At 39.0% G+C, this 13,869-nt stretch overlaps 1 protein-coding gene across 7 annotated transcripts in view; it reads right to left on the bottom strand.

Moving 5' to 3' along the window:
- The window catches only part of atp11a (ATPase phospholipid transporting 11A), a 68,443-nt gene that overhangs the window by 17,360 nt on the left and 37,214 nt on the right, over positions 1 to 13,869 (bottom strand). For all 7 annotated transcript variants that reach the window (XM_057331012.1, XM_057331015.1, XM_057331017.1 and 4 more), the window contains exons 12-22: positions 13,310 to 13,507; positions 12,660 to 12,839; positions 10,934 to 11,100; positions 10,772 to 10,843; positions 10,111 to 10,184; positions 9,069 to 9,172; positions 8,244 to 8,425; positions 3,178 to 3,429; positions 2,928 to 3,108; positions 2,398 to 2,500; positions 2,122 to 2,267 (exon numbers count right to left, since the gene is read on the bottom strand). In XM_057331012.1, coding sequence (XP_057186995.1) covers positions 2,122 to 2,267; positions 2,398 to 2,500; positions 2,928 to 3,108; positions 3,178 to 3,429; positions 8,244 to 8,425; positions 9,069 to 9,172; positions 10,111 to 10,184; positions 10,772 to 10,843; positions 10,934 to 11,100; positions 12,660 to 12,839; positions 13,310 to 13,507 — 1,659 coding nt within the window. The remainder of the gene's footprint in view (positions 1 to 2,121; positions 2,268 to 2,397; positions 2,501 to 2,927; positions 3,109 to 3,177; positions 3,430 to 8,243; positions 8,426 to 9,068; positions 9,173 to 10,110; positions 10,185 to 10,771; positions 10,844 to 10,933; positions 11,101 to 12,659; positions 12,840 to 13,309; positions 13,508 to 13,869) is intronic.

Genomic DNA, 13,869 nt, shown 5'->3' with positions numbered 1-13,869 from the left:
GTGTGTGCGTGAATTTGGTGGCTAAAAATAAACTCCGAGTTGCATTTTCAACAAGATTGTAACTCCTGGGAAAACAATAACGTGTATACAAATTAGGCGTTTTTTCTGTTTACAGCCGCAGGAAATGTGATTTGAGTTGGAACAGGCCTATTAAGCTTGTGACAGGCTATTTTGACAGGTTTTCCTAAAGGGTTGGTTCAATCAGTTTTCTTTTGTTCACCCCCGTGTTGTTCTGAACCTGTGTGACTTTCTTTAAGTGTAACTTCGGAGAAGATATTCTAAAGAATGCTGACACTGATCATTTCCTATTCAATGAAACTAAATGGTGACTGACTGAGCGTTCCCACCAAACGCGACTTGCACGAATGAATCGCGCGTAGTTGGACGCTTGAACATTTTGAGTTTACTCACATCATTCGCGCGTGAAATTCACTTCAGCACAGACGCAAATTCGCGTCATGGGAGGGGCTTCTGCCAGGCGGCTCCAGTCTCGTATATAAAGTATATAGCTCAATTGAGTAAAGATTGTCTTTTACAACTTACCAGATTGTCCGACCTCCTCACTCACTTTCTTCCAAGCAAGAAAGTTTCGACTTTTATTTCGATAAAAGTAAGCTGTATCGTACAGCTCCGGGTATCCACATACAGCAACGATGATTTTGTCCCCTGTTGTTGTTTCGGATTTCTGCCTCCGCTCGCTACGTCATAACCATGTCACTACTAGAGCAATCTACTGATTGGTTAACGCAGCGCGAATTTCACCAAAGTTCAAAGATTTTTCAACTCGCGCGAATCATGCGTTATGCGCGTCAAACGCCCGAAACGGTCAATTCGCGCCACCTCATTCGCGCGAATTGCGCCGCAGAATGTCCTATCGCGTCTTTGCATTGACTTAACATGTAAATCACTCGCGCTTAACGCTTCATTCGCGTTTGGTGGGAACGCAGCTTGAGGCTGTCAGTCGCAAACTTTCTTTCTCTTTTTGTGTTCAATGGAAGATAGATGAGGGTGCGTGAACGAACTAAAAAACAGACATCATTTTTAGGGGAACTATTACTTTTCCTGACAGCGTATTTGAAAAAGTTGCCAGCCAGTTCCAGAATCTTTGACCATTTTCACAAAACTTTGATGGCTCCCCTTATTCTTCTGTGTAAAGAACGGAGCCTCGGTAAAAAAGTCCATCGCTGCGTCCGAAATCGCATACTATGACAGTATGTACTGATTTAAAGGAAGTACCTACACAGTAAAATCGCCAGTGTTAAAAAAGGTCAAATTAACACTCTCAAAGTGTGGATTATATAAACACTGTGAGAGTTAATTTGACCCTTTTTAACACTGGAGATTTTGCTGTGTACCTATTGACTGTAAAAACAGTACTTTCTATATAGAATGTGTGGGGGTAGTATCAATAGATTTCAGACGTACAGCATCCGCCATTTTTTATTGTCATGTGATCCATATTCTCTTTGACCTATGGCATATTAACCTCAACGTGTACCTAGGCGTCGGTACAAACATCATTTATTCATGAGGAATTAATTTAATCTGTACTTACATTTAAAAAACGGACACCCACTTTGAAGTTTTCCGCTATTTTTATTTGATTCACTTTTGAAATTTGACTGTTGCTCAGCTCCCGTGGCATCATGGGATAGATAAGTATCTGATGCACGCTCACAAAACTCGGCGGAAGCAGTAGACAATCCGGGTATTTCTTGCCTACTGTTTTGTGCATACTGAGGTTTCGAACATACTAGTCATGACTCATTTTCTCCTACTATATAGTATGGAAGTAGGCAATTTTGGACGCACGGCATCTGTTTTTTCCCCTCTTCAATGCGAGTAGGTTTCTTCAAAAATACAACTTTTAAAGCAAAAGGAGAAAACTGTGTTTTAGTCAAACTCCTTAAAGACGATGATCAAAACAATATTTGTTTTTGTGCAGTTCTAGTAATTGTTTTTGGATCTGTAGATGTTGTACTCTTTCAGAAGTGAGTAACGGCGCCCCCTAGTGTATAGCAGTGAAAACATTTAAAGCAAAAAAAAACATTTTATGCAAACTATTGTGTTAAAGACACTTTTAAAAAATATATATTTTTAAGAATCTATGACATATTTTACCTTATAGAAGAAGTACTGGACCAGCTCAGCGATTCTGACGTAATAGTAGTGCCCGTGAACCAGCAGCATCTTCTTCAGATGTTTGAACTTGGTAATTGCATAGTCACTGTTACGGGCTGCCTGACGGCCCTCTTTACCCATAATTCCTAGAGGCAGAAAACCAGTCAATACACAACCAAACATGGTTTCATTTGACATATTCAGTTTGGACAAGCTTTACAATCTGATGTAAAGTGAGTGAAGTAAATTTGATTCTGAATGCAAGCGTGAATTCACCTATGCCGACGTGGGCCTCCAGGATCATGCTGACATCATTAGCTCCGTCTCCGATGGCTAGCGTGATGGGATGTTCTTTTGATGCTTTTATCATCTTCACAATCTGACAAAACAGTTTCATTACCACAGGTCAGATCATAACAGAGATATTGGAGTGTTTTACTTTGATTAATGTCTGATTTCCCGCATCATTCATGATATTTGGCTTTTAGCACATATGGATTACGCAGGATTTTACTGCGCTCGCTTTGGTTACAGAGAACTCAATAATTGTCTTGTAACACTATCAGTTCTGTCACTTCTCCACTTTACGGTCTCTGGTTTTCTCAGCGGCCTGAGAATGTGATTGACAGCTTTAGTGTGCTATAAAGGAGAAAGAGATCAGCGTTGTTTAAATCAAATTCAACCAAAACGGTGGTTGCACTTCACTGCTATTAAATGAATAAACTTGCGAGATTATTTTTTCATAAACTGTCTAAAGAATACCACTTTAGAACAGGAACATTCGTGGGGCTGAAGTGCTGCATTACCTGTGCTTTTTGTAAGGGTGCCATACGGCAACACAGTACGGCGCTGCAGTTCCTGCAGATTTCCAGGAAAATCTCCTTATAGTTTCCTCCATTCCTGGTGCCTTCCTGAGTCGGCTTCAGGATAGCTGACAGCGTCGCCCCGTCGATTATCAGACCGTAGTCCTGGAAATCGCCCGAGAATCTGTGAGGACAAGCGCATGTGTGAAGATGTGTGTGCTGTGTGCCAATGTATACGTTTCGCTACACTCACCCTGAGAACGTGTCTCTGGTCATACTGCCATGCTGTCGTAAGACGGTTCTGCTCAGGTCGAACAGAACGTCATGAAGGCTCTGCTCTTCTGTCCTCTTGGTTGTCAGTTCCAGGATCTGTGTACTGCGGTGGAATAGCTTGCTAGCGTAGCATGTTGCTGCTGCAGTTTCCATTTTGTCCCCTGTGAGGACCCATACCTTCATACCGGCCTTGTGCAGGGACTCGATTGTGTCGGCCGCTTTGTCCTGCAGCCTTATATAGAAAATGACACAAGAAACTGTTAAAACTAGGGTTACGGTTTGAATGAAAAAGAGTCAAAATGACGGCGTTCGTGTGCCAGAATTTTATACTGGATTTGAGGTCAGTGGCAATTGTGGCAAGCTTTTGGCTGAATTGAACATTTGAATCTATAAAATGCACAATGATTTATTTAAGTACCATTTTTGCCGTTTTTATTCTTTTATATATAAAAGAATGCTTGATTGAATGCTTGACTCTGATTGGCCAGTCGAGACATTTGCAGGTTTGTTATTCCCAGATAACAACCTCTCAAAACTAATAACACACGGTAACCCGAACGCAGCGAATCATTTTGAAAGATTTTTTTGACAAATAAAACAAATGGTGCGACTGGCCAATCAGTATCAAGCATTCCAACGAGCAGTGGAATAATAAAAATATGAAATAGTATAATATACATAATGCTTTTAATGTAGTTTATGGTATATTGTAGACTACAATATATTGCAGTGAGAAGAGCATGATATTTAAGTAAAATAAATTTGGGTGCAACCTATATTTCACTTTAAATGCACCTTACTTCTGCAAGCTAAAAATGTGTACAATTTAAATATTTACATAGAAAATGTATTCACTTATCATTTATGTATTCTTTTATTAAAAGTATTTTACAAAAGAGGTAGCAAAAGGTCAATAATAATAGCAACTAATAAAAAAAAAGTAAATAATAATTATTATTACTATTATTTTCCTATAATTTAATAATAAAGGTAAAATAATAATGCAAATATTAATAATAGAAAATTATTTACCTTTATTATTCACCTATAATTCAACAATTATTTACCTTGAATTAATCAAGGTAAATAATAATAGTAAATTATTATTATTATTTATTAATTAATTAAACTATTCTATTTATAATAATTATTATTATTTGTAGCGGTAGTAGTAGTAGTAGTAGTAGTGGTAGTGGTTGAATATTAAAGGGTGATTTAAGACACAATGGTTCAATTTGTCATACTATTATACTTGCATTGTATTATTTTCTTACATATTCTCCCAGTATTCTTGTATTAAATTCATATTATAAGTCTTATTTTAAGTTATTATAAGTCTAATGTCACGGTTACTAAAGCCACATCTGACTGTGTATAAATATTATATTAAAAAATACCATATCATTTTTTTGTAGACAGTGCCTTATGATAGATAATTTAGGAAAGTACAATGTGAACAGGTCTCTACTATAAGAGCTCAGCGCAGTACAGAAGAGGCAATCTTTTATTCAGTACGCAGTGCTGGAATGAAAGTTAATGGCCGATGCTCTGCACGGCTGGATGGTGGAGAGGTCTTATACCGCAGTGTAATGTCTCAGCCCACTTCACTCAGTAATTAAGCAGCCTGGCGGTCAGGAATCACAGTGCCATACTGCTGCCAGATAATTAAGACTCCACCCCCCACTGCACCTCGCTCACAGCCCAGCCACGCAGGAAGTGACATTCTCTCAAAGACTACCGGGAACAAGCCGCAAGATGCTCTATTACACTCCCTATTAATCATTCTAGTAACATGAAGAGGATTTTACCCTAAAACGGTTTATTTGAGTTAAATTATAACATTCTCTTAAAGTTGCAATCTGTAACATTTTTGGTGAAAAATAAATCCCAAACTCCTTAGCTTATAACGATTTCCACCACTAAACTTATAATAATAGTTGTTGTGCTGTTCACACCAAACGAGAAGCATCGCATTCCTTGCTCTTTATTGCTCGCAGGATTAGTAGGTGTCATTGAGCTCTTCATGCCAATTTCTCGCTCGGGTTGAAATTTTTCAGCTTGCGCGGAAGACGCGATTGACAGCCAATGCGCCTCATTTGTGTTGCATCTCTGCGTTGACTTTTTATGTCATTTACAAATAGTTAAATTCACGTTAGGTGTTAACACAGCATTAGCGTAAAGTTAAGCTTTCAGGTACGTTTTTGCAGGGAATTTGACGTCTTTTGACTTCAACACACGTAGAGAAAGTATGTAAAGTAACCTTATGTGTTATGTTTCAAACAGATGACGACAGAGATAAAAATCAACCTTGTTTATACATTTGATACATTTCTCTTATTGAGCGGGATTATATAAAAAAAACGCTTTATAATCTTGACTCGATATGTATTTTTCTCATCTTTGAAAACAACTTCTCTTTTAGATAATGATGTCATCAGGGTCGCACAGGTGAAAATTTTTACGCTAGCGCTCTTGAAGATAAACCTGATCTTTTGCCTCAAATAAATATGGCCTGATACCTCGGCCAATAATTTCTATAGACCAATTTGGAGTCGACGTCACGGTTACGTCACTGTTAGCTGTGCGCGCATACTGGTGGCAGAAAAACAAAGCAGTAATGAATGAAACGTAGGAGACAATTCCTTCAAAAATGTGTTTTTTGTGTTATTGAATGTCAGGATAGGAATGGCAAAAATTATGGTGTTATTTCCTATGGAATACCGTCATTGAATATGACATTTTAAGCTAAACAAGCCATTAAACGAACAGGCCGGACTGAAGAAATCATCCGGAATACTCGTTTCTCTGTGATTATTTTATTTCAGGTAAGGTTTTCGATACTGTTTATCGCGCACAGATGCAAAATAAATTATGTAACGTTAGTTAAGAACGATAATTTAGATGCTTTCTGCCACCAGTTCGGCTCCACCCACAGAATCGCGTCACACTGTTTGCAAACAAAAAATTGGTCTATACACCCTCAAGTTTGTCCTCATTCTGTTAGAAAACACTCAGTTTTCACGAGCCAATCAGTTGCCAACAAATAAAATGAAACCCCACCCTAAAATTTTGTTCTAAACAAATATACTTTTTTATTCATTTGTTTTATTTATTCTAGTTTTCACAATCAATTCCTGTTTTATAATAATAAAATAATAAAAATGACTGTTTCATTATTTTCACGAGCCAATCAGTTGCCAATAAATAAAATCAAACTCCGCCCTACATTTTTTCTAAACAAATATAAGGTTTAATTTATTCCTTATTTATTTATTCAGTCGGTCAATGATCCCACTTAACAAATTAGCTTTTTAGTCAATTTAATAAAAGCGTGTGATTCAGAGTGACCCTACGAATTTAACAACAGACTTCTTCATACAGGCTACTGATTACAAATCAACAACGCTTGACAAAATAAGTTCCCCTCCAGTAATTCCTTTACCCCGTCATATTCATTAAAGCGGCCGACACAGATTGATGTGTTTATTTGTAAAGTCGTTAAGTGCACGAGGCACAACAGTACTTCATCAGTGCGGCGTGTGCCGGCCCATTGATTGATTCAAGAGGGCTCTAATTGCGTTAGCTGCTTGTTATCAGACGACACCGATGCCTGACGGATGGACTCTATTGATTGGCCGCGCGATTACCGATTACCCAGAATGCTTCCATCAGAGCTCACGTGTGTTTGTATGAGATGCCGGGCCCGTAACGCTTCAATACGGTCATTGGGATGTAACCTGCTGTTGTCGACCGCTCTCTGGATGCACTTTATCAGTGAGATTGGTTGATGGGTCTTCTGCATCTACTGCAGATTTTACTGTTACTATTAGCAAGCAACAGTACAGAAACTCGGTGACCTTCAGCCATGAAATCACTTTTGGATTCTAGCCAGTACATTCTGCTTAGAAGAGTAACAATCCCATTCATTTCTCCACAGAGTCACTGATACGGTACACTACACATAACCAAACGTACAATAGTTTTACAGTACATTGTTGTGCCGTTTTTCATTAAATTCTGTAATTCACAAAGCCTCATGGGATGCATAGTTCTTTGCTTCATAAAAAACACTTTAGCACACTAGCTTGTACTGGTCACTGAGCTTTGCTAAGGTTTGGTTCATCATTTAAAAATATTAATGAAAGTGTTTTTAAAGATCTGATGCAGAAACAGAACGAACAAAAATGCGCTCTAATACTGAACACTGAAAACGAATGTTCGTGATGAATCAGATACAGTAGAGGCCATAAGTCATGTCCAGGGGGGCATATTTGTACAATATTTGCTTTTAATGCCCCCTTAAGCCCAAAGTATACTCCGACTGGCTGCGTCCGCGCACTGCCCGCATGATGTCATTTCCGTCATCAGGAGTCGTCCGCTCATCCCATCCGCACGCAGCCCAATATTTGAGAACGTGCGGCCCGACGGAACGCGTACAACAGCACATGCGCGAGAAAATGTTAAATTGGCCGACTCCACTAGATGACGTACTGCGCATGTGTCGAACTCGTCCATTCGCACTCGAGGATGCTCAAGAAGCTGTGCGGGTGAGTTTGTGCGTGAGACGGAGACAGGCGTGGAACGTTAACTATACCCGGGTCTTTAGGTTCAGATAAACCATCAAAATATGAGGTGCATGGTATAAAAAGTATAAAAAGGACTAAACACTAAACTTAGAAGGTTTTTTGTTTTTTTAACAAAATTATTTTGAAAGGTAAAACTAGAGCAATTCAGGGAATATGGGTTTGATTCAAATATACAAAAAATACAATTGTATCTGTTATTTATATTTGTTGATCAACTCGTGTATTCATATTTTGTGAGCCTTGACTTTGTAACTTTGCGAAAGTGTTTTGCATAGCCTTCTTATATTCTTCTTAAAGTTGAGCTTCAGTTTACACTCCATATGCAACATGAATACAAAGTTTTTATACCTTTTATAATAAAATAGAAAAAAATCCAAGACGTCACTTTTGGCCACGACTGTGTGTCAGTGACTAAATGTGAAGTAAACATGTTTCAGATTGTCTAGAAATGATCATTCACCGGTCCTCAACAGCTGTGGCTCCCAGCAGGATGAAATCTTTCTCGATGACATCATAAGCTTCAGCCAGTTTCTTGTCGCGATCCTGCAGAGCCAGTTTAGCACAGTTGAGGAGACGGCACACGTCTTCATACTCTACGTGACTCAGCTTCTTATACGCCACACAGAGAGTCCGCAAACCCTCCTAAAGGAGAAATATGTGTAACACTGCTATAAGTGTACCAGGTACATTCATTTACGAAACAAAGCTTTCCATTACCAGAATTCATTATTTATCCGAACACTAGCTTTCGAACACTTATTCTGACCCATATGAGATCACCTATATGAGAATGGTCGATCCGGTCTCCTTTTCCAAAGTGATGTCATCCCTGACCCAGATCCACAAGAGATCTCATTCCTCATGCCCCACATTATATTATTTCCAGCGTACACTGTCTGATATATGACCGGTTTCATATTCATTCGATTACACACAGAAAAACAGGAGACCAAACGTCTTTGGTAGAAGCTAAACTAATGACGGTTGTTTTTTAACGATCGCTCCTCTAATGAAACCTAATGAGATCAGGGATGGGCGCCACTTTAAAAACACATCAATAAAACGACATTGTCCTTTTCTTTCACTTTCTTTCCCTCGCTCTCTCAACAACCTTCAGGTACTTTCTTGAAAGAGCTTCACACCTAACTTCATGCCGTAAACTAAAGGAAAGTTGCTCAAACAAAAGCATGCTAGATCTTTTTTCTTCGCCAAGGTGCTTTTGTCGACTATAAATAGCACCGCTAAAATAGGAAAGAAGATGAAGATGTTTCCTGTTTCTGCTCACCACAGCGTTGTGCTCTACCCGCGCTCTGACCTGCTCCACCTTCCCAGAAACCACTCGTGGGAAAATAGAGGAATCTGCACCTTTACAGAACATGTAGTGCTCTCCTAAAACAAACAAACAAACAATTATAAAATTATAAACAATTATAAACATTCAAATTATAATTTGAGTATCCAAATGATAGGATTTGGATACTCAACTCATGATAATAATGATTAGAAACAATAACTATAAAAACATCTGTAACAATAACCCTTATAACGTTATCGTAACGTTTTTATAACGTTATTTTACGTTACGTTTAGTCTTGAAAGCTTAAATGCTGCAGTTTCACATTTTAGGCGAGTGAGCCCTTTAAATTTGAATGGATTTTGATTGTCTGTTAATGTCTCTTGTCTCTATAAACATTTATCAACATATTGCAAGTTAGTTTTCAACTAATTGTACTTTTTTAACCCCTTCCTTCCCATCACATGGCTCTTTTCCCTTCTGGTAAGTAACGTCCACTTTTCACAAGCCAATCAGTTCTCAGCAAACAAGATCACGTTCCACTCCACATTTTCGGGTCAAAACGGGTCACGAACGCCGCTTCACATTAACTTTAAATTAGCATATTAGTTACGCTTGAAAATGAGGCTTTCAAATGAAAAGATGAATATCCGTTCAGTCATTTGGTACATGAACATACGTATTCTAGAATCGCACAGATGTCTAAATCCATCTCTCATTTGTATGCTAGTAACACAATGACCCACTTGCATTAACCGGACCCTCCATTCGGACACACGCGGTGACTCGGGAACATTCAACTGGAATGTGAAATAGTCAGTGTTTGTGCGCGTTTTTAAAATACTTTGGGGTCGAAACTATTCCCAGAAGCTAAATGTGACAAAATCTCCATTTCTCGTCCTCAAAGGCAAAGATGATTCGCTGCTTGAGGTAAAGTAAATGTGTTTCTTTTTATTTACAAAATGAATGCATTGCGTTTTTAATGAGTGGGATAGGCTAACATGAACCGGGTCAAGGGGATTATTCATCTTACCTGTGCTTGATCTCACGATTACGCTCATTCTCCTCCTCACAGAATCAAAGTTTAACACCTCCAGCAGTTCGAATCTAAACGCATAAACACAGTTGTGCACATAAAAATGACAACGAATCAAAAGGTTAATTGATCTACAAGCTCATCTTCACATAACCAAACATATAAAAGAGTTCCTTTGGGATTTCTTTATTACAGACAGAACCTTGTGTTCTCATTTGTAGGACAGTGTGTAACTGCACTAATTATGGCAAAGTCCTTGTCCTCTGAGGGCACACACACACACACACACACACACACACACACACACAAACCCTTTCTATTCTACACTACACACAAACACCTGTCCTTTCGTAATTCAGCTGATCATAAGACAAACAGGGGGTCTAAACTTTACTATTATTTTGATAACACGCTGAGTAAATACATCAAACTGCATAGACCTGGTTCACTGCTGAGCTTCCCCTTTTTCACGCCAGACGAGACGAGAAAAATCCAGTATCACAGTAATATAACAGCTTTGGTATTCAGTTTAGGAAAGCGGGATTGTGGGTAAAGCTCTTTTCTCAGGTTGACCGAGCGGCCAACTAAAAAAGAGACTTCCTAACACCAGCAGCTTCCTGTTGGTCATTGGCGTCACGCTGTTTTCCAGATGGCTCACCTTTCCATCTCATCCTCTCTGTTAAGGATCTCCATGTGACTGTCCTTCAGTCGAAGATAAGTAAAGCCCAACCTAAGCAGGCGAGAGAGCTCTTTGAGTTATTTTCGAGCTTAAAATACGTTTTTTTGTAGATGTTCGTGAGCGTGTATGCATGTGTCTCACCTCTGCATGCCCTCCACCAGCGCCACCTCGTCCGGAGAAGAAGAGATGTAGGAGGAGGTGCATTTGCCTTGATGGATCCCTCTTTTGATGCCGTCCACCGTCTCCTCTTCTTTCACCTGAACTGTGTGACACAGACATAGAGCCCGGAAGAACAGCTCCTCGCGCTCCTGATGACACACACGCCAAAAAATTGAGCGTACATGTGTACAATTCAAGTTGACAAATTCTTTTGTGGACTTTTATAGCTAATCTATTGAATTCATTTGTCACGTTAGTCTGAGCTCAAAGATGAAGTGAGAATCCATCCATCACCTCACCGATCCCCAGCTAAAATACTACAGTAGTCTGAATGTTAATGTGATGGATGTGTGTAATGAAACTCATTCATCCTCACATTGTCTGCAAAGTGCTGTCCTGTCGTCTCACAACTGTAGAGTCAACATGCACGGCATTTCCAAAACTACATGGACACTTACGTACAATGTCTACAGGTTATTGCATTATATAACAAAATATCAAAACAAGTTTTAAGAACGATATGGAAACCACACTTTACAAGCATAGCATTTCACATTTCATGTATCAAATTATAGACGTCTTCAAAGCAACGACACAAACAAACGTTACTGCGCATGCGCACACGTTCGTGGACTCCCCTAATGCTGTGTTCTCACCAAACGCGAATTAAGCGTTTGGTGCGAGTAAATTACATACAAAGTCAATGCAAAGACGTGCATAGACGCGAACTTGCGGCAGGCGGTGCGAATGACGCGAATCAGGCGGCGCAATTGCTGCGAATCGGGTGGCGCGTTTGAGGCGTTCTTCCGCGCAAGTTGAAAATTTTCAACTCGAGCTATGAATTCGCGCGAAGAGTTTTCCCGTCACTTACTCGAAAATAACGAACTTTTCCCGCGAGTAATAAAGAGCGTGGAACGCGATTGCTCGCGTTTGGTGTGAACACAGTATTAGGTCCGATTCACATTTCGCGTCTAAAACCGCGCAGATAACTTGAGCCGCATCGAATAACCGCGGTGCGCACGTGGCACTCTGAAAAGTTGAACTATTTCCATCTCGATGCGACGTGCCTACAAAAATGTGCGCGATCGTGTTGCCCCCTATTTGCGCGCACATGCCGCGCGTCTACATTTAAAATAACGATGCGCGCAGAAAAGATGCGAAATGTGAATCAGGCCACATTCGCGATTAATAGAGCGCCTGTAGATTATTTCTGATAACAAGCAAAAGAAACCAAAAGAACCTTTACTTGGCTAAACTTGTCTCTCCAATATTTTGAATTAAGACTGCGATACCAAGCTCAACCGCTAGATGTCAATGTCCCATACGGTTTGTTTAAATGCGACACAACTATAGGACGCATTCAACAAATTGTTTATTTAATAAAATTAACATACAACAAAATTAAACAAATCATTTATTTAAAACAATTATTATACAAAAAATAATAATATAAAAATATTATTAGACACTAGCCAGACGATAAACAAACACAGACCGGAAGTTAACTGCAGTCCAGGTCCGCGCGTCCGATTAAACGGTCTATAATGGTCGGTTTAAGTAGTTGGTTAAATTCATTGCAAAAATGGCATTCTCATTTCATTTGTCTGCTAATTGAGTTCATGCATTTACATATAAGTATGGTCTAAGTATACAACTATTTATGCAGCCCTAAAACAAATATTGTGGGAAACAACATTTAGTAGCTCACCTTTCCATCTACACCTGGAGAGGAGTCGATCATGTCCATGTCCATGCCCACTGCCCCGGGTAAGACCTGCCCATTACAGATGGCATGCGGCACGTAAACATGTCCATCCACACAACATTCCTTCAACTCCATGTTATTTTCAGTCAAAGTTCCAGTTTTGTCTGTGAAGACGTATTCCACCTGTTACAGACAACGAAGAGATTTAATCGCATATCACATCTAATCATAAACCCGTATGGACACACATCCCATTTGATCACATATTGATATTACACAACTAATGGACACATATTACATTAAAACACACACAGACACTCATCAAATACGTTCACACGTTGACATATTTTGATGTGTTCTTTATTTTTATTTTGCTATATAAGTTTAATTTCTTTTCATTGCATCATTTTTAGGTTAGTTTTTTCAGGTAATATTTTGGTGCCTTCGCTTAACTTATTTGAGTCTGAGGTAGCACTTTTTTTCCATTTAAAGTTGTTCCAATAAAATGTAGGCTAATATTTGATTTGATTTCAATTAACAGAAATGTTTTATAGCTTCAGTAAACTATAACAATATTGCATCTAATCACATGATGAATATCACATCCAATTAAGGTCTCGTCTCAATAGTTTTGGGCTGAAGAGGTTTCCTACCTGTCCGAGTTCTTCATTCAGGTCTGATGTATTGACCAGCGGCCTCTCTCCGATCTCCTCATCAAACATGTCATCATCCCACTGGATGAAATAAGAGCCCAGAAACTTCTGCATCTCCACGGTCACGTACATGGACACGGGAATGATGTAGTTGAACAGAACCATATAGGCCAGGAAATCTGTGAACGCCCGAATTAACTGAAGGGAAATGAGAATATGACTTACATTTGCATTGTGAGAAAAACATTTTCATAGTTCACGAATGTTCTACTAATAAATAAAATCATCGATAGAAAATATAAACAGGCTTAGGCCGTGTTCACATTTGACTTCTTTTTTGACAAGAAAAAGTTGTACTTTTTTAGTAAAAAAAAAACACTCGTATCGTTGTGGTTACAAATAGCAGCAAGCAATGTTCAAAGATAGCATTTGTGCACGGAGGCAGACAAGCTTCATAGGCAGCGTAACAGAATTCTATTTGAATTATAAACAGAGAGCGTCTTTTCTATAACTAATCACATATTTCAAAACTACAATACTAATTTCTCGCTAGAAATGCA

Source organism: Triplophysa rosa, linkage group LG4 (assembly GCF_024868665.1).
Source record: "Triplophysa rosa linkage group LG4, Trosa_1v2, whole genome shotgun sequence".
In the NCBI taxonomy this organism is placed as follows: Eukaryota; Metazoa; Chordata; class Actinopteri; order Cypriniformes; family Nemacheilidae; genus Triplophysa; species Triplophysa rosa.
The sequence above is the reverse complement of the archived record's forward strand: the minus strand, read 5'-3'. Positions and strand labels throughout refer to the sequence as shown.